Raw genomic sequence first — 27404 nt, forward strand, 5'->3', positions numbered from 1 at the left:
GAAAAAAATTATCGATAGCTGCAGCCATATAAAAAAAAAGAAAAAGAAAAGCTGCCCCAGTTAAAGAGTAATTACTCAAAGCAGAAAACGCCACACATTCATCTTAATGCATATTAATAAATATTCTTTATTATGTCAATTTTGCACATTGCGCTCAACATTCCACCCAAGCCTCCTTATAAATGGATGTGTATCTCTCTGTAAAATCTTTATATTCAGATAATTTCATTTCTGTACACATTTATTGGTACAACGATTTGCCACTAAAATGATGAGTCCCAGGTAGTGAGATGAACTGGAAAAATAAAGGGACATGTTTAATAAACGATAAGACTAGAAAGACTACCGGCATCGCTACGGTGACGGCTCGCAATCTCGTCGCTTTCACCGTGATCTTATGTACCCCGCTCCTAGAATCAATAAATCTAGAAAAAACAGCTAACAAACTACACCTGAGTGCATGTGAGAGATGAGGGGAAAATGAGCAGAGAGCAAGAAGAAAATATAAAGAGATGAAGAGACAGAAAAAAGTAATGCGACCACTTAACCTTTACCAACAAATACAATTATACTTTAATGAGACATGGCTCAAGAATTCATTCTGGGTTTTACCCCCTTTTTTTTCCCCCCTCCTTCTGCAGCAGGGGTAATTGTGAGCATCCCCCCCCAAATCAGTAAAAATCGTGTGTGTGTGTGTGTGTGTGCGTGCGCGCCCCCTTGGTGTTTATTTATTTGACACTGCACACGCCGGAGTGGCAGTATTTGGTGAATCGGTCCTTCAGGTGCTGTCTGTACTGATCTCGTGTGCTGTAGAAAGACTTGTTCTCCTCTACGAACGACTGGATCTCATCTTGTGTCAGGCAGTTTTCTTCGTCTGATGACATTTCTGCCTCGTCCTGCTTGACCACATAATATTCATGGGGTGAGAGAGAGAAAGAGATGGAGAGAGAGAGAAAGAAAAGAAAAAAAGTGTGTCACTTTGTCACTCATTTACATGAACAAATACTTTACCTATTCCAAATTATTCATAATTTACACCCGAATTCTTATTGGCCAGAGGCTGTTGCATCTCTGACAATTGATTCAGCTGGAAGCTTATAACATGAAAGAGACTCTTAACTGTAATACTAAACTAAGCTTCCACAAGGACTTGTAATGGGGAGACACAAAATGTAAGTAAAAGGTGTGCAAACATTTAAGCCTCCTGGGACACACCAAGCGGACGGTCGACGTTTTTTTTTACTCGGTTAGTTCAACAGCATTTGCAGTAGTCGGACATAGTCAGCGGTTTTTCGACTGATTCTGCACATCAAATCGAGAGTGGAGCTTGTCGGTGAGAACGAGAACTCTGATTGTCTAATAGTAAGTCTAATAGTAAGAATAGTGAGTCTTTGCCACTCAGACATGATTGGGAAAAAAAAAAAAAAGCTACTTGTATCTGTTAGTTACAATCGCGGCAGGTGGAGACGCTGCTTGCTTTATATATTCACAGTTCGAGCTCTTCCGCATTCCCCTCTGATGTTTTTCATGTTTAGTTGCACATTGGGAGGTGGTGTACCGCCATGGCAACTGCCGCCTCGCAATGTAACAACCAATCACAGCTGTGCAGATCCAGGCTAGAGCCAATCTTTTTGTTTGAAAAGAAAATTTACTCGCCGTTTTTGCCTTCCATTCACACGGAGTCAATAAAAAGGTAGCTTTTTGAAATCGCTCACCAAAGTGGATCAGTTTGAGAATGCAGTTCTCATTTTTTTTTTTTTTTTTTTTTTTGTCTTTGCCTCTGTGTTTCAAAGAGCCAGAAAGAAAACAAACAGCAGTTGGGAATGACTCAAATTGTGTTTTGCTCAAAGCTGCAGCAGAGGGACTGGATTGTATCGGTGTGGATGAGCCACATTTGGGAAACGAGTAAAAACTAAAAGTTTGGACGCGTCATATGTGCCCGGATTATTGTTGATGTGGCCCTTGTTTTAGTAATTTTTTTTTTTATATTTAAAAAAACCAAATAGGGAATTCCTAGGAACACAAATTTTTTCAATACTCAGTTTTTCCATACTAAACCAGACCTGGAAATCACTCAAATCAAATTTCATCTTTTCCTAAATGCTAATAAGATTAAAATCAGTGAGCTATGACGCATGAGACAGACGCTGTTTTATACAGATACTGACAGATTTACATTTTGTTAACGTGCTGAATTTTAAAAAACACGGCCCACTCACCAGCAGCTCCATGAGACTTTTGGTGGTACAGGGCCCCTGTGGACAGGTATAAGGAGTCTGGTGGTTCATGCCATTCGTTAGCTGTTTGGCCCAAGGCAGCTGCAAGCCAGCATTGTAGTACGGGCCACAGCACAGCTTCGCACAAGGCGTCTGTGTGCTCTGGCAGCTGTGTGTGGATGAGGCAGAGGGAACGTGGGCGTTTTCTGAGCTAGGCGAGACATTCGGATCTCCTCTCCGGCTGCTGTCTGATGGACATACGTCTGTCTGGGGTCCGTGCTGGAGAGGAAAGGAAAGAACATACAGCTTAAAATGATGGACAGTGTTCTATTAGGAACCAAGCTATTTGTCTATTTACCTGGCAAGTGTTCTCTATACCGCATTATTTCAATTCATAAATACTAGAAACGGTTATTATTCTTCTCTCTTTTTTTTCCCCCACTCATATGTGCATAGTGTTAGACTGAAGAGTGTATTGTGAAAAATGTTTAAGCTTTGCCCACTATAACTCACGTGCTCGTTCGCATTTAGAAATGCCCTGCTCTTCCTTTTTTTCTTCTTGTTCTTGCCTTTGGCGTGGTCTTCACAGTTTGCCCAACACTCCACACAGCTGTCCGCACCGTCCTCCTCTTTGTCCTCCAAACAGCGGTGACTGCACGAGTACTCAGCTTCAGAGAGAAGAGGGTCATCCAAATGATTTAATAAAATGTAATTATGGTACACAAACTGAATTAGCCTCATCATTTAACATGCACTGCTCCAGCACTTTAGACTTTAAGGGGTTTGGGGAGACATTATGATCATGTGCTTTAGCATGTGCATAGATTATTAAATCTTTTATACAAAATGATACTTTGAGGACTTTTCATGCGGTACATATCAAATAAAATAAACAGTTGACTTTCTGTGATCATAGCCTAATAAAAGCAGGATAATTCTGCAAATTGTTTATTCAACCCTCTAGCAACAATACAAAGAAACTGGTACCCGTTTCATCATGGTTACACATTCCCTCGGTGCAGGCCACATCTGAGCCTTCCCTGGAACCCGTCTCGCTGCCTTCCATACTGGAGGAATAGCCACAGTCGCTGCCATGACTATGAGATAACAAACCTACACACACACACACACACACACACACACACACACACACACACACACACACACACACACACACACACACACACACACACACACACACACACACACACACACACACACACACACACACACAGGTAAGTGAATTTTATGAGTCATCAACTCTCCATTATTTCCACAACAGTACACTTTTTCGTTTCTAAACATAACAGGCATACGTTTGACCGACGAGTATAAGGAAGCAGTCATGAGGTTATTTTCCAGAAGTGCCCAAGGATTCATATCCATTATATAAATAATGTAAAATACATGGTAGTTGGTAAATAATAAATTGTGAAATAATACATTCTGAAAACCATGTAGTGCACTATATTTTCACAGTTAGAATTCACCCACACACACACACAATTCCTGTGATGTCTGTCAGGTGACCCAAATCAGGGTTTCTGCAGGTTTCACAAAGTCAAATGTAAAACTAAGACCATGAAGGATGAAATTTACGACTTATATCACAACACCGACATACACACGTTAACAACTGGCCTCGACCAAGCCCTAAATGACATTTTAAGTTTTCCTAAACTTCCACTTCCCCATAGCTGAAAAATCTAATCCGTTTTACGTCTGTGGTACAAACCAAGAGAGATTCGCACCAGTGACGGAAAGCCGATTGGCTGTTGCATGTTGGTCTAATCTATAGGCTAATACAGCGAATGATATTTGGACTAGCGATAGAAAAACTACACAAAAACAAAGTGCTGTGGGAGCATTTCGATGAACATTCGAGGTAGCGTTAACATGGACTGTAAAAATTAAGACCCAGAACAGGACAAAGGACAAAAAGATTTGAATTTACGGCTTTTTTCGACTCTGCGGAAACCCTGTACAGCTACTTTAGAATGATTATTGATCAAAGACAACATCTGGCAAGAGTCTGGTTGCATGTATTTTTAAACCATAGGCAAACAGATACAAAAAAATAGGAATTTGTGTAAAATATAATTGCAATATATCAAATATCATATGTATACAATGTATCAAACTAAATGCATTACTGATTAGTGGGGGAAAAAAACAACATACCCAATGCTGGGTATAAAGTCAGACACACCTTCAACCCTTAGTTTATTGTTTCAGTGTGACTGAAAAAGATACCCTTTTTAGACTGCAGGTAACAGTGCAAGTTCACTGGTTATTGGCTTTATTTAAGGAATTTTTTTTAAGTTCATTTCCAAATATAAGGAGCTCACTGACGAGCTGTAATCGAGTTTGTGAGCTGGAAAAAAAGTCTTTGACATCTAGCTGAACCTGCATAACCTGGTAATAAAACTAATTTTTCATACAATCCATGTCTTCATTTGTTCAGCTGTGTTGTGTTACACTGTTTGCAAAATAGTGTTTATTTACAAACTCTAAATGCGAACTCCTACCAAGTAACAAACCAAACTAAATCTTTAAGTGTTTAACCACGAATAGTACAAAACATTGTACCGTTTTTGCTTTTGGGCGAACCCAAAATAGTGGTGGCAGGACAGCTGCAGGGGGCGCTCTCAATAGAGACGATAGACTCCACACCGCCTTCAGACTCCTCCCTGTTGCCACAGGACTTGCAGCCAGTGTTCACCGTATCGTCTAAACCCTGGAGAAGGGAAGCAGAAAGCTCTAAAGAGCGAGTCTCTACATGCTGCCAAGTAAAAATTAAAGAAATAAGAAAGAGAAGTTGCACCAGAAGAGAAAGTTTGCTTCTTACCTCCTCCAAGCTCTCTTCTTTGTAGCCCTTGGTCTCTTGCTCAGACATGTCAAAGCCACACTTGTTTTTGCGTCGGTTCTTGCGTTTCTGCCTCTTCTTTTCCTGCTTAAGTTCTTTTGCGCGTTCCTCCTCAGATAGCTCCTCGCAGAGTTGTTCCAACCGGCTGATTCCCTGCACCTTTTCTACTGCCATCTATTAATGGGAATTAGAACGAGTGTTCAGCTTCCAAGGGACGTTATGTTGCAGTAACAACGCAGATTTTATTCTATAAATTGTGTTTCTGTTTGGTCAACAGCAATACAATATGACAACCATTTTCAGCACAGCAGTGACACAGGCATGGTTCTGGTTCATGCCTCGAGTACAAGTGCACTAATGGAACTGCTAAGAAAATGTTAATAGTCTGTGATTGTGAGAAGCACTAATTACTTTCGGTGTCATACACCTTCATTGCTCATTAAAGTCATGCAGGCCTGTCGAGCCCAATCACACACTTCCATGTCGGTGCCACCGGAGCGGGACGCAGCAGTATCTAAAAGGAAATCAGGAATCCGTTTTATTAATACCTCAAAGCTTTTGCGTAGCGCGTCGATACAGAGGTAGTAAAGTATCTGCCACGTCTGCTCCTCAGCCCGCAGCTTTTGCCAGATTCGGTGTAGCCGCTCGTAGAGGTGGATCCCCAGACACGTCAAGACTTCCTCCTGTGCAATGTCGATGGTCTTAGCGTGCCTCTCTCTGCGCCTGCACATAATCAGAACACTTGAAGCCATGCAGGTTCCATCGCTATGTTACAATGTTCAGCCTTGAACTGTGTGATAGCCTGGAACAATCAACCTCGAAACCACAGCCCCATATACAGTAAAGGGGGGGGGGGGAAATAAAAATCCTGCAGGGTTATAATAGAAGGGACAATAAAGAAAAAAAGAGGTTTTTTATTTTACGGTAATGCAGCGGATCACAGTTGATCCGAACAATTTTTTTTTTTTTTTTTTTACTTGCAAAATAAAATGTAACGACATTCAATCAATTTCTTCCTGCTGATATTTGCTTTTTGAATCATTTTGTTACTATACGGAGCAGTCATGTGTTCAGGTGAACGGGGTTTATCAATCAATAACGATGGTAAGCAGAGGGGAAGAACAACTTGAAAAGCCTCCCGCATCAATCAAATCGTATGCATGGAAGCATTTCCTTTGCTGTATCTTTTTTTTGTAATAAATGGAAAACCGATTATATGACTCCTCCCCCTTATTTTGCTGATCCGAAAAATTATCCGAGCCGTGAATCAAAAACCGTAACGTGATTCGAACCTTTGCACCACTAGTAAATACCAATAAAACCTGTAACACTACTTGGATTAGAATACACTTTTGTTGGCCTAACTGGCTCTTTGCCTCTTTGTTGACTGGTTGGATTTAGCTGCTCTGTATTACTGTATGGTATCTGACTGATTAACACTGCTGAAAAGAAGTGCATAATAAAAAAAATTATAAAAAATTAAGGTTCAGTCACATTTGGTGCCTATACATTTTTGCATGCCCTTTTTTTGGGTTGATGACAAAGCAATAGCTATGCACACTGCCCAGACTGTAAATACTCCATAACAATCATTTTAGTGCAAACACATTAAATGTCCACACTTTAAATTATACCACAGTGGAAGACTTTCTATTGGGATCTTGTTCAATAACCTTTGCACACTGTAATACTGCCAACCCATAAACAAAATTACACTTGACTTGACACTTAAATCACTCACTCATATCCCCCAGCGAACTCTGGCTCAGCTCGGCCCAGCAGGTGAGCTATAAAATCTGTCTCGCAACAGACGTGGATGTGGCGCTCGTGTGGGCAGCAGCGCAGGCCTTCGTAGAGGGTGGCGGAGTAGCCCTTCTCTTTACTGCAGTCCAGCTCACCCACAAGGATGTTGTAGGCCCTCAGCACCTTGTTTTTACAGTCTGTGCAAAACCTGGCAACAAATTGAGGCAAAAATTAATATTTAATCGATACAATGAAGAGTGCACACACAAAACCCGAACCAATAACATTTGCAAAAAATCACACGTCAAGATTCAAGACACTTAAACAGGCTATATGAGTGTTTTTAAACAAAGCACGTTTTCTTGCACTGCGAAACTGCCAATTGCGACTGTGGCATGTTTGTGATCCGAGAGCAAATCGAGCACAATGCCGCCGATTGGTACTGGTTCATAAATTGTATGTTAGCAACAAGCAGCAGTTCTTTCTCCTTGACCGCACAGTACGCCTTGTCCAACAATGTTTTTCCCCCACAGTGGAGAGGGGGAGAAAAGCTTGCTGTTTAACACAAAGCAGGACAAAACATTCTGAAATGCCTTAATATATTCAAATGCGCGCTTGCAGGGTCATTCAGACACTAACTGTTGTAGCTCATACACCCTGTTGGAGGGATTTATTTTCTGGACTGAAGGTCGAAACGTTTAAACAGAGATGATGGTTTTAGATAGATGTGGCTTCCTGTGACGTAGCTTCCTGTGACGTAGCTTCCTGTGTTTGACTTGTTTGCCGCGAGTTACGTGTTTGTATCTCTCGGCGTCTTTCAAACAAACTTTGCTATCTATCCATCCGTTTTTCCTCTTTTAATAATCCTTAATTGTTTTTGTCTTCCTGACTTGTGCCTGTAGTTAGTTAACTCGACTATAACTAGTGTTGTTTATATTTATTTTCTCTCACTCACATCTCTGTATAATAAATCTGTTCGTGATTATAAGCACTATGCCGGTTGTTTGTCTGCATTCGAGCACAGGTGAGGACTCGTTCGAGTTGCAAACGGTGGCGTTGGAGATGGAGGCATTGGAGAAACAGATTCGCGAGCTGCATGTAAAGCATGACCGGCTGCGAGAGCGGAAAGCGGCGCTGGAAACATCCCGGGCGGACGCGCACTCATCCCAGGTAAACTCCCAGGTTGAACCTAACGCTCCCAGCACATCAACTCCGCGTGCTTCTATGCCCAGGCCCAGCGCACCTACAACTCCGGCACCGGTGCAACATGGACCCTGGATGCGGCCGCGGCGGAAGAGACAAGCCAAGCCCCGATCGAGGACGTCTCCACCTCCACCACCGGCCTTCGAGATCTCGACCGAGAACCGCTTCGTCCCCCTCCGCGAGACGGAACGCGACACTGTTATTCTCGGAGATTCCATCGTCCGGCATGTCCGCGCTACCCGAGCTAAAGGTAAGGTGCACACTCGCTGTTTTCCTGGTGCTCGTGTTCTGGATGTCGCTGCGCAGGTACCCGCGATCCTGAACGAGAACTTCGGAGCGGTTGTTCTCCATGCCGGATCAAACGACACCAGGCTGCGGCAAACGGAGATCTTAAAGAGGGACTTCAGGATCCTGGTGGAGACGGTACGCAGCACATCACCCACAACGAGGATCATTGTGTCAGGACCTCTTCCCACTTACCAGCGAGGGGCTGAGAAGTTTAGTAGACTTTTAGCTCTAAATGAATGGTTACAGTCATGGTGTCGAGAACATAAACTTCTCTTTGTTAATAACTGGAACTGTTTCTGGGAGCGTCCTAGGTTCTTCCGCCCTGATGGCCTGCACCCCAGCAGAGTTGGAGCAGCAGTGCTATCAGATAACATCTCTAGGATACTACACACCATCTGACTGGTAAGACATCAAGAAATCTTCAACTATAAGAACACGCATACTACAGACCAAATAGTTACAAGTTCACACACAGCTCAGTTTGTAGAAACCGTATCTATTCCTCGTGTAGTAAAACCAAGAATTACATACACAAGATCCAGAAATAATCTTATTGCAGTTAAAACTGAAAAATGCCAGATAAACAAACACAACAAAGTTCTAAAGTTCGGTCTTTTAAACATTAGATCACTTGCACCCAAAGCACTGATTGTAAATGAGATGATCACACAGAATAATCTCGATGCACTCTGTCTCACTGAGACCTGGATTAAACCAGGTGATTATATGGGTCTAAACGAGTCGACACCGTCAGGATATGTTTATAAGCATGAGCCCCGTCAGACTGGTCGTGGGGGGGGTGTAGGAACCATTTATAGTGCTTCTCTTAATGTTAGTCAGAGATTAGGATTCAGCTTTAAATCATTTGAAGTGCTCGTTCTGAAAATTGCACTTTCAGACATGCACAGAAAACTCGCTCTGGTCACCGTGTACAGACCCCCAGGACCCTACGCTGATTTTCTTCATGAGTTTGCTTGTTTTCTCTCAGACCTCCTGATCAGCTTTGATAAAGTGCTGCTTGTAGGAGATTTTAATATTCATGTAGATGATGAAAACGATGCCCTAGGATTATCATTTGTCGATTTACTAAACTCTTTTGGAGTTAAACAAAACGTCACCAGACCAACCCACCGTTTTAACCACACACTAGACTTAATAATATCCCACGGAGCAGACGTCACTGATATAAATATTTTACCTCAGAATGATGACATCACAGACCATTATCTCCTACTGTACACACTACCGGTAGAGCAGATTAACCGTGTTTCACCACGGTATCGACTTGGTAGGACTATTATTCCAACCACTAAGGACAGATTCATAAATAACCTGCCTGATTTATCTCAGTTTCACATTAAACCCATAAATGCTGATCATCTTGATGAGATGGCGAACAACATAGACCTTATCCTCACTAGCACTTTAGACACTGTTGCCCCCATCCGGTTAAAAAAGGTTCGAGAACAAGCACCTGCACCTTGGTATAATAGTCATACGCATGCCCTAAAGAGAACAACACGTAATCTGGAGAGAAAATGGAGGAAAACTAAATTGGAGGTATTTAGAATTGCGTATAAAGACAGTATGCTTAGCTACAGACAGGCGCTAAAAGCTGCTAGAGCTAAACACCTGAGCAAACTCATAGAAAATAACAAAAACAATCCCAGGTTCCTTTTCAGTACAGTCGCTAAATTAACAACAAATCAGGGATCTGAAAAATGTGTTCCATCACAGTTTAGTAGTGAAGACTTTATGAATTTCTTCACTGAAAAAATAGATAACATTCGAAAAACAATTGTGGCAGTTCAACCTCTGACAGCATCTCCCGACACAATCGTACTTACAACCCCACAACTACACTGTTTTACATGTATAGGACAGGAAGAGCTGTATGATGCTATTATGAAAGCTAAATCAACAACATGTCAGTTAGATCCAATTCCCACTAAACTACTGAAGGAAGTGTTATATACAGCTGGTGAGCCTCTTCTCAATATTATTAACTCCTCACTATCGTTAGGTCATGTCCCTAAATCTCTCAAGTTAGCAGTTATTAAGCCCCTCATTAAAAAACCTAATCTGGATCCAAACACGCTATCGAATTACAGACCAATTTCAAATCTCCCATTTATGTCTAAGATTTTAGAAAAGATTGTCGCTGCCCAGTTATGTAACCATTTGCAGGAGAACAATATCTTTGAAGAGTTTCAGTCAGGTTTTAGGCCCCATCATAGCACAGAAACTGCTCTAGTTAAAATCACTAATGACCTGCTTTTAGCTTCAGACCAAGGCTACATATCCCTATTAGTTTTACTAGATCTTAGTGCTGCGTTCGACACTATAGATCATGATCTTCTCCTCGATCGCTTACAGAATTACATCGGTATTCAGGGACAGGCATTAAGCTGGTTTAAATCCTACCTGTCCAATCGTTACCATTTCGTAGATTTAAATGGAGAGCTATCCAGGATAATGCTAGTAAATTATGGCGTGCCACAAGGGTCAGTTCTGGGACCCCTGCTTTTTACAATATACATGCTTCCATTAGGAAATATTATTAGAAGGCATGGAATTAGCTTCCATTGTTATGCTGATGATACCCAGCTATATATTTCATCCAAACCAGGCGATACAGCTCAATTAGCTCGCATAACTGAGTGTGTTGAAGAAATAAGAGATTGGATGACCCATAACTTTCTGCTATTAAATCCTGATAAAACGGAGATTTTGCTCATCGGCCCAAAAAATAGTACACAGAAGCTCCAGCATCTCAGCCTGCATTTAGACGGTTGTTCTGTAACTACTAGTTCAACGGTAAAAGACCTGGGAGTTATTTTAGACAGCAACTTATCTTTTAAAAATCACATCAATCAAGTTACAAAAACAGCCTTCTTTCACCTTAGAAATATTTCTAAGCTAAGAAATATGTTATCTATATCTGATGCAGAGAAGCTCGTCCATGCGTTTATGACCTCTAGAATAGACTACTGTAATGCATTACTAGGTGGATGTCCTGCATCATTAATAAACAAGCTTCAGTTAGTTCAGAATGCCGCAGCAAGAGTTCTTACTAGGTCAAGAAAATACGATCATATAACCCCAATCTTATCGTCCCTACATTGGCTTCCTATTAAGTTTCGAATAGACTACAAACTACTGCTACTCACTTATAAAGCACTAAATGGTTTGGCTCCCATGTATCTATCCAGTCTCTTAACACGCTACAATCCGTCACGCTCCCTGAGATCTCAAAACTCTGGGCTTCTAGTAGTTCCTAGAATAGCAAAGTCCACTAAAGGCGGTAGAGCATTTTCACATTTAGCTCCTAAACTCTGGAATAGTCTTCCTGACAGTGTTCGGGGTTCAGATACACTCTCCCAGTTTAAGTGTAGATTAAAAACATATCTTTTTAGCAAAGCCTACACATAACACACATCACGCACATCACATCACAACCTTGTGCTCCAGAACATCTGATCACATGCACATTATCAACTTGTGCTGTTAATATCATGAACAGCAGCTACGCTAATTCCTCTCCACTGCTTCTCTTTCTCTCCCCATCCCGAGGCTTCCTGAGGTTTGGCCAGCTCCAGTCACGTCCCACCTCGTGAAGATTATGGACCTATGGATGATCATGGAGAAGTAGATGCCGAGTGTTTAAAGGCCCTGGCATGGAGAAGCTGATGCTGGATCTATGATGATCACAAATTGTTCTGTATTGTTGAAAGATTTATGACCAAACTTTTGATGTCACCCATATGAGGATGGGTTCCCCTTTGAGTCTGGTTCCTCTCAAGGTTTCTTCCTCATATCATCTAAGGGAGTTTTTCCTTGCCACTGTCGCCACGGCTGCTCATCAGGGACAAACGCACACCATTCACCTTCACTGTTGTTTTCTGTAAAGCTGCTTTGAGACAATGTCTGTTGTGAAAAGCGCTATACAAATAAACTTGACTTGACTTGAAAACTTGACTTAGATAGAGCGATATGCCACAGGTGTTCCAAACAATCTTCTGGCTGCACACAAATCAGACAAGTACAGAAGGTTTATCATTTCCTAAAAACAAGAAACTAAATTGATCTTTTTAGATCCAACACAATTTCTACATACGTGTCCATAAAACTCGTTCAAGGACTTCTTAGGACTGAATTCAAGGACACTTAAACAGAATGAAAGTGTGTTGATTTCTGTTACACATTAAAAAATTCCGCAATGATTAACAAACGATATCATGCGCAGCTGCAATTGAAGTAAAAATCATCATTGGGTGTGAAATATTCAACATCTAAAAAACATTATTCATAAATCATGCGTTCATGCCACAAAGATGTCTCTGAGAGCCGACAATCACCAAAACAATCTTCACAGTGACATTCCAAGCAGAACGGTGTTTATATACAGCGGAATTACCTGTGTTTACGCAAGTACGTCTCCAGCGTCTCCAGTAAACAAGCGCTGTCGATCAGAACCACCTCGTCCCGACACTCCTGAGACATCAGCTCCCATACATCCATCCAGCTCCCTCTGCAACACAATCACCACGGTCACAAAACACACACACTGTCTCTATGACTGTCAAACAGCCAATGACCACGTGGGTCCTGTTTCTACTGAAGAAACGTAAATCGGCTTAAACTAAAAACACTTCCTAAAGATCATACATGGCATAACCTATGACCTGACACCAAGATAGAATGTTTTTATGCAAGGTCATACACCTGACAGAAACACAACATGGTGCTTTTCCATACACTGTATTCTTGTTGCTTAGTAACACCAATGCTGCCGGACGTAGGAGCTGCACTGCCTATCTGCAGGAGCCCCAAAGAAGTCAAAATGGAACAATTCAATACATGACCCCCCATTAAGACTGCGCATTGCGGGTTTTTTTTTTTTCCAAAAACACTAACTCTCTCTGCAGTCTTCACTGCAGCGTCATGAGCATGTCAGGGGACAGGGCATAGAGAAGCGTCAGCTAGAACTATATAAAAGTAGTCAAGACAGCAAGCTCACTCTTCTACACATTCGAAACCAAAGTAATCGAGAAATCCTGAAAAGAATAAAAACTTACCCCAAAGGTTTGGGCTTGTGTGTGTCTAAAGAATGCAACTGACAGCGCTTGTTCTTTTTGCTTTTGGGAATGGAATCAATGACGTCATTCAACTTTGACCTACAACAGAAAAAAATGATCAATAACGCTAGAAAACCACAAAACACTGAACAGAACTGAACATTTATTACACACAAAACGTGTGTTATGTTATACTAAGGTTGCAAACGGGCAGACATTTTCTGGAATTTTTGAAATATTCGAAGCTGAAAACTTATCAGGAATTGATGGGAATTAATTGGACATTTTGGGAAATCATATTGCGCAGCTATTGATTATTTTAGTAATCGAGCATTCTACGAATTACTCCATCGATTAATCAGATAAATAACTTTATTAAAGAGCAATACTAAATACAAAAGAGAAAAGATGACAAGTCTTCAAATAAATAATTTGTTTCCTTTTTAGAAAAATTTAATTTTTTTAATGTGAGAGGAAAAAAGTCGGAATTTCGAGAAAAAAAAAATATTTTTTTTTCCATGTGTAGGAAATAGCCTTCCATAGTGTTTACCTGTAAAGAGCACTGCAGAGTTTAGCGAAGGTTGCGTCAGTAATCATGGTCCGTGGGGAAACACAGTGCTCCATGTATAGTTAAATGAAAAACAATGGATCTAGGCAAATTGTTTGCCTCAATGAATTTTTGTATTCGAATTACTCGAGAAATGGTTTCAGCCCAATCATATACAAACATAAATATAAACATTTTGTTTGGTCATAAGCTGACACGCATGCAAACTTAGAGATTTTAAACAATGACACCGTCATGACATTTAATAGTTAGTATAATTTTGTTGCACAATAGCTTACACACAGCAGAAAGAAGATTTAAACAGATTTATGTGATATTTATGTAATTTACACAAATACTCAGCAAGATGTTTTTGCATTATTTTATGTGCATGATTCAAGAAATGATCCGTTTTGTTATGGAGGAATGCAGTGTAGCCCCGCAATATAAGTGCGCTGTGTGCATGTGCTTGATGAATGTGCAGAGTAGAAATTTGGGCTGCAACAACTAATCAATAAAATCGATAATGGTATTCGTTGTCAACAAACGCCATTATCGTTTAGTTAAAATGCTTAAGCTACAGGTTGGCGTGACAGCAAGAGGACAAATCCGCTTCTGAAATGGCGGATAGAAACGATAGAAAACGGAGATTGTGTGGGATTAAAGTTCCACAGTGATGCACAAGCACATGAAAAGTAAACACACTGGTGTCACGGATGAAAGTGAAACATCAGCATGGTGAGCAAAAACTGTATAATCCTGTAATCATGTAAAAAGGGTATAGTTCAAAGAAATGCTTTTGTGTAAACTGTAACTTTGGGACAGTCGCACTGGATCTGTTCTGTCATGACTCATGTCTTTAGGACAGAGGGTTCAGATGGTTTAGTGGTTCATGGTCTAGATAATAATCACAAGATTTTTTTTTTTATAATTATTAATTCAGGAAAGAGGGGAAAAGTCTACCGTTTCATAGATTCTACAAGTGATAATAGAAACTGAATTTTCTCGCATATATTTGACAACATATAAAGAAAAACATTTCATCGTTACTAAATTAAAAAGGAGTATAACCATGGGTAATTGCTACGTTTTGAATGTGTGTATTAGCATGTGTGTATTGGTGATCTCTCTGTCCTACCCGTGGACGTAGAATAGTGTGTAGAGTTTGCGGGGGTCTGCGAGACAGGCCCTGGCGACTGACAGAACGCCAGCTGAGCCCACAGTCAGCGGCTCCAGGGCAAAGTAGCCAGAGTCTGTGAGCTGAGCGAAGAGGCGCTCGACGCTGCGTCTGCAGCCCACGCAGGGCACCAGCTGGGAGAGAGCGCTAAACACTTCACGTGACATCACCATCAGGGCCATGCACAGGTCCTGCTGCTTAAGCATGCCGTGACGCTGCAAGACAGAGAGATATGATACAATCATTGGCTTTCACATACTGTTTTTTTTTCCTTTAGAAAGAATAACAAAAGCACCAAACATCTAATAAAAAACAATGCTTAAAGCAAAACCTATTGGGTTACTATAAGATCACACTATCATTATCGCATGGCACTGCCAGGCTTAGTGATATTCTTACGCAATCGCCTTACCTCAATAAATGCCTTAATTTGTGAACTGCTGGTCTGATGACTGTCAAAGTGCAACACAGTGTGAGGAAACTCCATCACCATCTGGAGAGAAGTAATAAATAATATCATTATAAACACAAGTCATACATCTTGTGCATACAGTTATTTTCAACTATATGTTGCAGTATTGCACTCTGGAGCTGTTTGACGCTACACTGGAAAAGTGCTCCAAGAAACAGAAACAAAACCTCGTCACGCTCGTTCTTTAATGCGTTCTTACTTTCAGGATTATATCCTGACTGAGCTTGTGCACAGGAAACTTTAAGTACATTGTATACATGTGAAAATGCATACTTCTCTCCAAAGCACAGTCTGGAAAAAAACAACAACATTTTACTTAAAAATAATAATAAAATAAAAAAAACCCTGTTTGAAAGTGTCCAATGATTATTAAAAGTAGCACCTTTAGAGAGGTTAAAAATTTGTTTATAAAATGTGCAACTCTTTTGCATAAAATAGCTTGATGCAAGGAACACGATGAGCTTGTAGCCGAGCACAAAGACCTGTTTTACATGTCCTGCATGATACAGCAGTCGGATTCCAGCTCGACTAACTGGACAAGGATTTGAATAAAAGTGTAAGAGGCTAAAATCTGATCAGGATATGTTTCACACGCAAAGGGTATGACCTGGCCGGTCAGAATCAGGTATTCAGAATTACAGTCTGATCAAATAAAATCCACTTTAAACTGAAGGGCAGGAAAATGTTGCACCTGGTTGGATGTATTAATAGATAGAGAGATAGAAAGATAGATAAAGAGAGATAAAGAGAGAGATAGATAAAGTGTAACAGTACTCAAATGTAAGAGTCTGCCTGTTGCTGCATCAGATTAGCTGTTCATGTTTTGTGCATCCAACCAATTCATTCATGACATTCAAGTGCATCTGAATGAAATTGTAGGGGTTTAATTCGGGAACAGAAAGAAGCATCTTACCGTCAGGGAGTCATCAATATAGAGAGGAATTTGCCTTGCGAGGAACCGGTAATCCTCTTCATCCCTGCAAACAGCTACCAGGCGCGCCATCTATTCTAGTTGCTGTCGGAGTGCTGCCTGTGGACAAACCAGAATAAAAGGTGCATTTTTATTTTATTGAGAGGAGTGTTTTACAAAGGAATCTGATTTTTCCCCAAGCAAGGTCAATCCTGTTAGTTTCAATAAGTGTACTGAATTCTGACAGTGATTGGCTGATATGGTGGCCAATGTAAACACAGCAAAATTCCCATCCACATGTTACAAGAAATAACAGTATGACATCATGGCAATCAGCACAAGCCTATTTGGACTCGACTCAGTGTAAGTGTTGTGCTATGATTGTGTTGTAGAGAGTTGTCAAAGCCTTATCTCAAGCTACATTACCCCCCTTTTTACCTAACTAAACCCTTGAATAACTGATATACACAAAACATCTCGATGCAATTTTGTTAGTTGTTTGGAATTTCGCCTAATTCTTTTCACCTAACATGACTCAAGAACCACTTGGACTAACACAACCCGAAGGTAATCAATTGCTTTGTGAAGTGTGCCGAAAAACTTCAAATGTCCCAAACCGAGTTTCCTTGGTGTTCTTTCCAGCATATTTACTATAACCAAAGATTTCTTCTAAATGTGATGGGATGCTTCAAACAAACCAATCCAAGCAGAACCTTCTATTTAAGAGGACGAAGTCACACAGCCATCGCTGTCCTAGGAAACAAACCATATACAGTCCAGTACACGGTGTAACGAAATGTTCCTCCAAGACCAAGGTGCTACATCAAACAAAATTGAACGAAAAATCACAACACAACTCCCCCAAAACTAACTAGGAAACTAAACGGTATGATACTTCGAACCGCACACTGACCAGTACAGAAGACTTGTGATCGTGTGCATGGATTTTTCCAGATAATAAACATTCGTCATGCAAACAATTATTTTACAATCGATTTATGCAATAAATCAAGTCAAGCAATTTGCTTGGTATTGCAATATATCTTGATCCCTAAGCACATCTTATAGCGGGTCCATGCCATTAAAAAATAAAAATAAAATATCTACAACGAATTATGAACTGATTGGGTTTTAATCCAAAGCCCTATTATTGAGCTGGACATGGTGGTGTAAAGTTTAGGAACTAAAAGCTCCATGATCGATCGAATAGCCATCATTTCATGTTTAAATCATATTTCTAATAAATCTTATGTTCAGTATCAATGTCTTGAGAGGGTTTTCTAGTCCAAAGTTTGCAAAATGTCTGAGAAACCCCGTGTTAAAATCTTTTTTGCAATGAACACAGAGGGCATGCTAAAGACCTAGCAACCAGCTGGAGACGCCCTCAATCACCTCAATGCGATTTTTTTTTTACAATGAAACCTCCTCCTACATGAACACAACCAAGTGAAAAATTCGAAGTCCAAACAATTCGTTTTCAATTTAAAACCGAATCCGAAAACCAAATTATTCAGTTTATTTAACCTGCTAACTCCGCGTCTGGCTAACCCTCCTAGCTAGCTACCCTAATTTTTCAAGCAGACTCGGTGCCCCAACACGCCATAAACTCTATCGTTTATTTTTTTCTTTCTTTTGCAAAATGATAGGTAGAATATTATTCGTATATCATTATAACAATAGCTAGGTTACACTAACAACCAGTTAGCACGTATGCTAAGAACATGCTAATAAGCTAGCTGTAGATCAGATTCGAGATGCTGACTAGCTTGCACAACAAGAAAGCTCGTCATTTTTGCAAAATTGTTTGTTAGGACCAGACCAGGATTGTGACGGAATTAAAAGAAATAAATATAAATTTTAAAACGTAACTCGCATTTAGAGGAGAAGATGACAGATTGCGTCGTTACGGAGTCTGTTCCCGGGCTAGCATCAGCTAGCTGGCAAACCTAATGTTAGTTAATAGAGCATGCTAATAAGCTAGGCTAATGGTGCCATCTTAGCGAGCTAAACCTGGCTAAGTGACCGCATAAACATTAATGAATTATTTAAATAAAGCACACAAATAGCTATAATTACTTAAATATGCAGTTGAAAAATAAAATTCAACATTGCCAGTCGGTAGGTTTTGTCGCGTTTTCGCTCAGTACTTTCCCACCTTCAGCCGGAGGATCCGCACCGGAGCGGTTTTGACAAGTCTTCCCCGCAGGAAGTGAGCATTATCAGCTGATCCGTCCTAATTTTATTATCATTTCACTACAATCACTACCGGCCTTGATCAGCTCCAGCCTCAAATTCACTCACTGTGCAGACTTACCGATATCACAAGCCGCCGTTTGACACCCAAAACACTGCCAAGTGCGACACACTGGGGTATGTGGCAACCGAATCTTCTAGTGACCCTTACCCCTGATGTGACGTCATAAAGGTCTCTGTCTCATAAAGAGACAGGACTAACTGTCTTTCACTCCTGCAGAACTAACACTCATAACTGATCAACACTTCTCTTCCTATTTTACTGTATGTACTTTAATAGATAGATAGATAGATAGATAGATAGATAGATAGATAGATAGATAGATAGATAGATAGATAGATAGATAGAACTGTCATTGCATACAGTCAGTAAAGACTTTCATCTTCCCTTTATGATTATTGATCACTGAGGGTTCCATTGCTTGTGTTTTACTCTTCCCTTTTTTTATATGCTCTTTAATAGATAGATAGATAGATAGATAGATAGATAGATAGATAGATAGATAGATAGATAGATAGATAGATAGATAGATCAGTATTGCCTTGCATACAGTCTCTTTGAAGACTTCAAAGATCTCTTTTTCATGATCACTGAGGTTTGCTTTGTTTTTATTTTTCTTTTCCTCTTTTCACTGTATGCTCTTCGATAGCTAGAACATCATTGTCATTGTATACAGTCTCATATACTTTAGTGTTCTCTTTTTGTTGATCACTGAGGTTTGCATTGTTTTTATTTTTTCTCTTCCTCTTTTCCAATATGCTGTACGATAGATAGAATATTATTATCATTGCATACAGTCTTTGAAGATGATCATCTTCTCTTTATTTTTATCGATCAATAAGTGTTCCATTGTTTGTGTTTTTTTCTTCCCATTTTCTTTTATGCTCTTTGGGAGGGATGGATGGATGGATGGATGGATGGATGGATGGATGGATGGATGGATGGATGGATAGATAGATAGATAGATAGATAGATAGATAGATAGATAGATAGATAGATAGATAGATAGATAGATAGATAGATCAAACTATGATTCTGTTGCTTGGTTGTTTATAGCATTGCGTTTATTAGCACATTATGATGATCATAAGCTTGAACAAGGAATTGTTGCATTTCTATCTAACATGATAGCCCTAATACTCTTACCAAATAGGACAAATGTTATCTATTAGCTGAAGAGAACTTCTCTCCATAAGAATAATATAAGTAAATATGTTGATGTTCCTTAGAAATAACCCTTTTTCTAATTTATTTACTAATTTATTTTTTAAAACATGAGGCACTGGGTAAATAAAATAATATAAAAATGTTTTATGTACAGAAAAACATATTTAGAACTAATACAGTAATTTAATGTGTAGGAGTAAAGAATTAATCTCATGAATTAGATAATATCCGGTACTCCGTCTACTTGTTTATTGCAGTGAGGTTCTATCAAGTGTGACATGTTCATTGGAAGCAGTAGCTCAAGATATTTTTACTTCTGATCAGAAGGTTCAGAGTTCAAACATTTTAGCACCAAGCTGCCACTGCTGGGCTCCTGACCAAAGCCCTTAACCCCTTAGCTGCTTAGTTGTAAATGGACCTAAACAAGGGTGTCTGACATATACCATCAACGTAAACGTACACCAAATGTTTTCCAATTCTGATTCTCCTGTAGTCCTTTAGTGTAGTCTCCTGTAGTAGCATATGTCTTCTGATTCATGTCCTTTATGTAGCACCTTGGACCTAATGGAGCTTTGTTTAATTTAATTTCATGTCCTTAGCTGTATACGGTTGAAATGAGAGTACAGTCATTTTGTCCTTGTCTTATTTTGGAGCAAGATGTTGTGGGTGAACACACTTATTATATTCACTACTGTATTTTAGTCCACATTATATTATTTTATGATTCTTTGCTGCTCGATGTCTTGAACAATTTTATATGACTGAAATTACTGTATGTAATAACAATCATTTAGGGACATCACACTAATAGACTATACACTAGGGGGCACTGTTGGTTATCTAGCTGTAAAATGAAAATGTATCGTCTTAACCCAGCCATTAGTGTTGCATAAGATATTGCACTCTTAGTGCCTGTCACAAGCCAGGATAAATGGGGAGGGTTGCGTTAGGAAGGGCATCAGCGTAAAAACATGTGCCAAATTAAATATGCGGATCACAATGATGATATTGTGATTTGTGGTGAGAGTAGGGAGCAGGTAGAGAAGAGCCTGGAGAGGTGGAGGTACACGCTAGAGAGAAGGGGAATGAAAGTCAGTAGGAGTAAGACAGAGTACATGTGTGTGAATGTGAGGGAGGGCAGTGGAGTGGTGCGGTGCGGTTGCAGGGAGAAGAGGTGGAGAAGGTGGAGAAGTTCAGGTACCTGGGGTCAACAGTGCAAAGTAATGGAGAGTGTGTTAGAGAAGTGAAGAAAAGAGTGCAGGCAGGGTGGAGTGGGTGGAGAAGAGTGACAGGAGTGATTTGTGATAGAAGAGTATCTGCAAGAGTGAACGGGAAAGTTTATAGGACTGTGGTGAGACCTGCGATGTTGTATGGTTTAGAGACAGTGGCATTGAATAAGAGACAGGAGGTGGAGCTGGAGGTAGCAGAGCTGAAGATGTTGAAGTTTTCGTTGGGAGTGACGACGATGAACAGGATTAGGAACGGGTTTATTAAAGGGACAGTGCATGTAGGACGTTTTGAAGAAAAAGTGAGAGGCCCGATTGAGATGGTTTGGACATGTGCAGAGGAGGGACATGGGGTATATCAGTAGGAGAATGCTGAGGATGGAGCCACCAGGAAGGAGGAAAAGATTAATGGATGTGGTGAGAGAAGACATGCAGGTAGTTGGTTTGAAAGAGGCAGATGTAGAGGACAGATGGATGGGTAGATGGATGATCCGCTGTGGCGACCACTAATTGGAGAAGCTGAAAGAAGAAGAAAAACCAAAATTTTTTTACATGTTTGGCAATACGAGACATGTATTTTTGTTGTTTCAACCTTCATCTTTATCTCCAATTACATGTTTAAAACTCTCTGTGTTACATTTCATATTCATTTCAAAAATATTACAAATGTTCTGACAGGAAATGAAAAAACCCACACATTGTAATTGCATGATTATGATTTTACTAATCCTGAGATTTCTATCCTACTAAACAGAATATATATATATATATATATATATATATATATATATATATATATATATATATATATATATATATATATATATAAAGAAAAAAATACAACTATAGCACATATACTGCTGTATGCCACAACTGTATACTACAAATAAAACAAACACCAAGTCTTACATATATTTATTTAGTGTAGCATTGCACCACTTCTCTAAAATAACTACTTCTATAAAAGACTTCTATTGGACTTTGGGCACATATTATATATTATTGCATTATCTATATATGTGTCTTCTGTGAAATATAGAGTTGGTATTGTGGGGCATGTTAAAACACCCTGATATAACTAAAACTAATTTTGCCTTCTAGTCTGATATCCACCTTAATAAACACATTCTTACAATAATTGTAAGCAACAGCAGCAACTTGGCTGAATAAAAAAAAAAAAAACAGTACTGAACACAATTTTTAGGCAGGTGTGAAGAAATGCTGTAAAGTAAAAAAAAAATCTTAAAATATATAATTTAAGTGTTTATTTTTATTCGTTTACAAAATGCAAAATGAGCGAACAGAAGAATAAAGTTAACTCGAATAAATATTTGTTGTACACTTAAACAAAGTCAGAGATTTTGTATAATCAGGGTCAGGTGTATGATTACCCAGTTATACCAAGCATTTGCTAATGATCATCAATTTCATATGAAACTGCTGTGTAGGAGACTTCAAACTAGGTGAGGAACAGCCAAACACTGCTACAAAGGTGAGGTGACGGTTTGTCACACTTGGCCATATTTACATCTTATAATCATGTTCAGATGATATTTTTGAAGCGTTGATTAAAACAGTAGAAGAAACAAATTACCAAAATTTTAAAGTAATATTATGTACATGTAAAATAAATATAATGAAACTGTTTATGAACATGTAAGCCAGCAAAACGCACACCGCAAAAAAGTCGCTGATTTTCAAAGTGTCTACGAGGACGTTAGTTATTCCAGTCAGTAGGTTCGCCAACATGAAAAACAGCAACTGATTTCTGTTCACGGACTGAATTAAACACAAGGCGCCCAATCTGCTTCTTATTTTTCGCTCCGTTTCGGGACATCGACGAGGATTCCAGGAGGTCGACACAGCAGAGAAACTGGACGTCACTTTGGCAAAAAGCAATACGATATCAGCAACGGCCAAACAGGAAAGAAAAAACAGGGACTGTGCTACAGTCCATATACAGAATGGCAGGTTGGCCATGCGACGTGAAATCTGCTCGATGTGTGTTTGACAGACATGTAAAGCAATCCAGAGCCCAAAGCTTCCTAGGAGAAGGTTCCGGATAACACGCATCCAGTCCCTGACCAGGGTCCTGTTCTGCATTAGATAGACACCAATCTGAACTCCGGCCATGTAAACAGCGACGTAACCCACTACAGAGAAAATTCCTTCTTTATTCGCTTGCACGAAGCTATTGCGCTCATGGTTCTGAGTTAGAAACGACTTCAGATCTGTTGTCTCTAAGATGACTTGGTAAGCTCCACTGATCAGCAAAGACAAGAGCCAGGAGACGTTAATGGGAAACACGGCAAGAAGAGCCGACGCCACCACTCTCACTATGGCTAAAGTGAAGAAGAAGTTCCAGTGCATCCCGTATTCTGTAACGTGTTCGTGATAACCTGTCGATTTCACGCTCGCCAGTCTGGCAAACCCGAGCACGACCAAAGGCCACACTGAGAAAAGCTGCTTTGTCAAATGGCTAAGTTTTGAACCCTGCATTTTCTTCCCTCTAGCTTCAGGACACACCATTGCATTGGCAATAACATAAGCCCCCACTCCAAAATCCATAACCCCTGTCCCATACGTCTCCGTTTTGGCGTATCGCCTTGGAAAAACACTAAAATCCACAGCTAGGATGCTGATCGCCGTTTTGATATTGACCAGCACTCTGAACGCGGTCAAAAAAGGAACCAATTTGGACTCAACATGGCTGTGTTCAAAGCTGTGGATCGTACTCTGATGACTGGCAGGTTTCTTATTTCGTTTGGAGTACAATATTATAACGACAAAAACGTCAGCGACAGCTACGGTTATCACAACCCAGAGGAGGACGTCACTAAGGACAGTACATGAGAGCACGAGCGGCGCTATGAGCAGAGCGAAATCTAGAAGAAGGTGAACGCTGCTGCTCAGTGGGAGAACAACTCTGTTGAGTTGAAGCACCAGTACGAACAAGCCTCGGCTGAGAAGACAGAGAGGGGCGAGGAAGGAGCCGAGAGACACTTCCGTCAGCGTCGTGCCGTTGAGGTTGCTCACGAAGGCGACTTTGATTTCCGTTTCAGCCATTGCCTATGAGAAATAAGTCATTGTCAAAAGACGGACAATAATGTAATAATTAATTTATTGGATGGTATTTTTAGATTGGTAAACTTTAATTTTTAGACTCTTAGTAAAGTCTGAATAAAGGTCAAGTCAAATCAAGTAGGCTTATATTTTCATGTCAACCATATATTCAGTACACAGTAAAATGAAACAACGGTTCCTCAGGACCAAGGTGCAACACAAAGTAACAAAAAGTAACATGGAACTACAAAAGAAACTCAAAACTAAACAACTAAACAACAATAACAACAACAACAACAACAAAAAAGAATGGAAATAAATGACTTTCTCTATTTTCATTTTCCTTAGCTTATTTGGAGTTTTAGATAGCTTCCTCTGTGTATTTGACTTCATCGATGATTTGAAAAGTGACATTTTATTGCATGGCATATCAGGAAACTTACATTAATCAGGGCACCCCTTTTTCTGCATATGTCTGGACCGCACTGATTGATGACTGAAGCAAGACAATATCATTTTCGTTTAGAGAAGATTCACAGGGGGGGGTCTTAAGAGGATCTTCTTTGACTGCTATAGATTTCTGTCAAGGTTTTAGTAGAATCATATCATACAATATGACAAGTCTTAGAAGTCTTCTAAGAGTCTAGAGTCTCCTAGAGTCTAGAGAATCCTAGAGTCTAAAACTGACTTTAATCAGTCTAGCTATCTAGTTCTCATCTGTATACTCCGCTCAGACTAAACACGATCCAACGCTTCAACATTTAAAACAATGACACTTCGATCGTAATATAATAAATTGCCAATTAGTTGAGAATCTGCTGCAACTCAGTACATCTCTGTTGAAATCCTGCATTGGACTCTGTAAGTCTGAATGCAACTGAACACCACTGAATGCTCCTGGGTGAAAATAATGAATTAAAACACATGCTTTTTTTCTCGTAATTCTTAAGGGCCACAGATGAAACCTTATGTAAACCTGATGTGATGAAGTTTGCTGGATTGAACCACGAGTTTTAACCAGAACCACTAAACACAAAATTCATTCAATACAATCATATGGGAATATGTGCTTTAAGTTCTGCAATTTCAGCAATCTGCCCATTAAAATTGCATGAACAAGCTGCATGTTTTGAAGCAAAATGGATCACATATGATGCAAACTTACCTTTGAGGTTTCTATGAATGCAGAAATACTGACAGGTCCTTTGATCTTCACCCTTTTACTCTTCACCTAGTTGCATACATTCAATCTAATCAGCACTGACCGGTCTGTCAGGTCACGTGGATCGATAAGCTGCATAATTCATTACAAATGTATCATGATTTACGAATTAGTTTTTCGTGCAACAAACAAATCACGATTGTATCCACTAAAGGTCCAACTTTACGTTTTTCCGCGTACCCAAACCGGTTTCGTTACACCGGACTTCTTTTGGCTCTTCCGCATGTTTCCTGTTTGCGTCGATCGGGGGCGTTCCTGTGCTCTACGTCACTGAATAGGCGGAGCTTATCATGACTCTTCTACTTCCTGTTCCAAAACTAGCTCATTTTCGTACTTTATTTCAACACACATAATTAAACAAGTTAAGTATTAAAACTTTTAAAGACTGAATTTGGATTAAAAGAAAAATATATACAAGATAAAATACATATATTACAGTATTAGCAATATAGTTTGTTATGTTACTTTGCTGATTATATATTTATATATATTATTATTATATATGGTTATAATATATGATTATATTATTCTTGTGCCATTACTTGTCCACTATTACTGCAGTACTCTTGTTTATAAATATATACAGTGAGGTTTATGCTTAAACATCACATTTGTATCTAATCCTGATTTTTTTTTTTTTTTAAACAGGTGGTTTTTACTAATGTTGATGTTTTTTGTACTACATACTTTACATGAATTTGTCACCTAAAATAAATACACATTTTTCTGTTTATGTAAAATACAATGATTAAATGAATTCAGTTTGCAATAAAGTGCTTTCTCACCCTTTTTGGTTTGAAATATAAATTGAAAGGTATTTTTCTATTTTTCACTGCTAGGACTGATGTCTCACTAAGTTTTTACTTACTACTACTGTCAGTAATCATTATACAGTTCTGCTTCACTCTGTACCTTCTGAATCTTCTGATTCATCCACTGTCCCTCTGAATCATCTCTGGATAATTATCACTGTATATAATTGTAAAATTGAAGAATATCCTAGTTTATCTTCTACATATTTATATATCATATATATAATATTTACACAATTAGAAAAAAGTAGACTTACATGTACCTGCTTTACAACTTCTGCACATTTCAACACTGCCCTTTACATGTATGTGCTGTACATACAGTGGGTACGGAAAGTATTCAGACCCCCTTAAATTTTTCACTTTTTGGTATATTGCAGCCATTTGCTAAAATCATTTAAGTTAATTTCTTTTCCTCATGAATGTACACATAGCACCCCATACTGACAGAAAAACACAGAATTGTTGACCTTTTTGTAGATTTATTAAAAAAGAAAAACTGAAATATCACTTGGTCCTAAGTATTCAGACCCTTTGCTGTGACACTCATATATTTAACTCAGGTGCTCTCCATTTCTACTGATCATCCTTGAGATGGTTCTACACCTTCATTTGAGTCCAGAAATTTTTGATTATACTGATTGGACTTGATTAGGAAAGCCACACACCTGTTTATATAAGACCTTTCAGATCACAATGCATGTCAGAGCAAATGAGAATCATGAGGTCAAAGGAACTGCCTGAAGAGCTCAGAGACAGAATTGTGGCAAGGCACAGATCTGGCCAAGGTTCCAAAAAAATTTTTGCTGCACTTAAGGTTCCTAAGAGCACAGTGGCCTCCATAATCCTCAAATGGAAGACGTTTGGGACGACCAGAACCCTTCCTAGAGCTGGCCGTCCGGCCAAACTGAGCTATCGGGGGAGAAGAGCCTTGGTGAGAGAGGTAAAGAAGAACCCAAAGATCACTGTGGCTGAGCTCCAGAGATGCAGTCGGGAGATGGGAGAAAGTTGTAGAAAGTCAACCATCACTGCAGCCCTTCACCAGTGGGGCTTTATAGCAGAGTGGCCCGACGGAAGCCTCTCCTCAGTGCAGGACACATGAAAACCCGCATGGAGTTCTCCAAGATGGTGAGAAATAAGATTATCTGGTCTGATGAGAC

The 27404-nt window shown here is 39.7% G+C and overlaps 2 protein-coding genes across 8 annotated transcripts; both read right to left on the minus strand.

Annotated features, from left to right (window-relative positions):
* Positions 1-103: 103 nt before the first annotated feature.
* Positions 104-19000, minus strand: ggnbp2 (gametogenetin binding protein 2). Of its 7 annotated transcripts, none has more exons than XM_083531600.1 (14): positions 18815-19000; positions 16504-16620; positions 15531-15611; positions 15080-15333; positions 13395-13493; positions 12734-12847; positions 6824-7033; positions 5631-5805; positions 5065-5256; positions 4806-4953; positions 3204-3329; positions 2730-2884; positions 2220-2495; positions 104-896 (listed from the first exon to the last, which is right to left on the minus strand). In XM_083531600.1, the coding sequence occupies exons 2-14, from the start codon at positions 16591-16593 to the stop codon at positions 729-731; spliced, it is 2088 nt and encodes a 695-aa protein (XP_083387726.1). In that variant the 5' UTR covers positions 16594-16620; positions 18815-19000; the 3' UTR covers positions 104-728. The 7 variants fall into 7 exon arrangements, with proteins under 7 accessions (XP_083387726.1, XP_083387722.1, XP_083387724.1 ...); XM_083531596.1 differs by having other exon boundaries at positions 104-899; positions 18815-18963; XM_083531598.1 differs by having other exon boundaries at positions 104-899; positions 18811-18940.
* Positions 19001-22397: 3397 nt separating this feature from the next.
* pigw (phosphatidylinositol glycan anchor biosynthesis, class W) lies at positions 22398-25732 on the minus strand. The gene is made up of 2 exons (XM_083531925.1): positions 25376-25732; positions 22398-24216 (listed from the first exon to the last, which is right to left on the minus strand). Exon 2 carries the CDS (start codon positions 24211-24213, stop codon positions 22738-22740), a length of 1476 nt encoding a protein of 491 aa, XP_083388051.1. The 5' UTR covers positions 24214-24216; positions 25376-25732; the 3' UTR covers positions 22398-22737.
* Positions 25733-27404: the final 1672 nt, after the last annotated feature.

The sequence above is a fragment of the Silurus aristotelis genome, assembly GCF_946808225.1.
Source record: "Silurus aristotelis genome assembly, chromosome: 26".
NCBI classification, from domain to species: domain Eukaryota; kingdom Metazoa; phylum Chordata; class Actinopteri; order Siluriformes; family Siluridae; genus Silurus; species Silurus aristotelis.

What these genes read in the sequence shown, in the direction of transcription:
- ggnbp2 (XM_083531596.1), bottom strand. Translation starts at nt 16,593, where the DNA reads ATGGCGCGCCTGGTAGCTGTTTGCAGGGATGAAGAGGATTACCGGTTC. An exon ending in CGCTACGCAAAAGCTTTGAG is followed by an intron (nt 5,257 to 5,630) that starts GTATTAATAAAA and finishes TCCCATTAATAG; the next exon opens with ATGGCAGTAGAAAAGGTGCA. An exon ending in GTGTAACCATGATGAAACGG is followed by an intron (nt 2,885 to 3,203) that starts GTACCAGTTTCT and finishes TTCTCTCTGAAG; the next exon opens with CTGAGTACTCGTGCAGTCAC.
- pigw (XM_083531925.1), bottom strand. Translation starts at nt 24,213, where the DNA reads ATGGCTGAAACGGAAATCAAAGTCGCCTTCGTGAGCAACCTCAACGGC.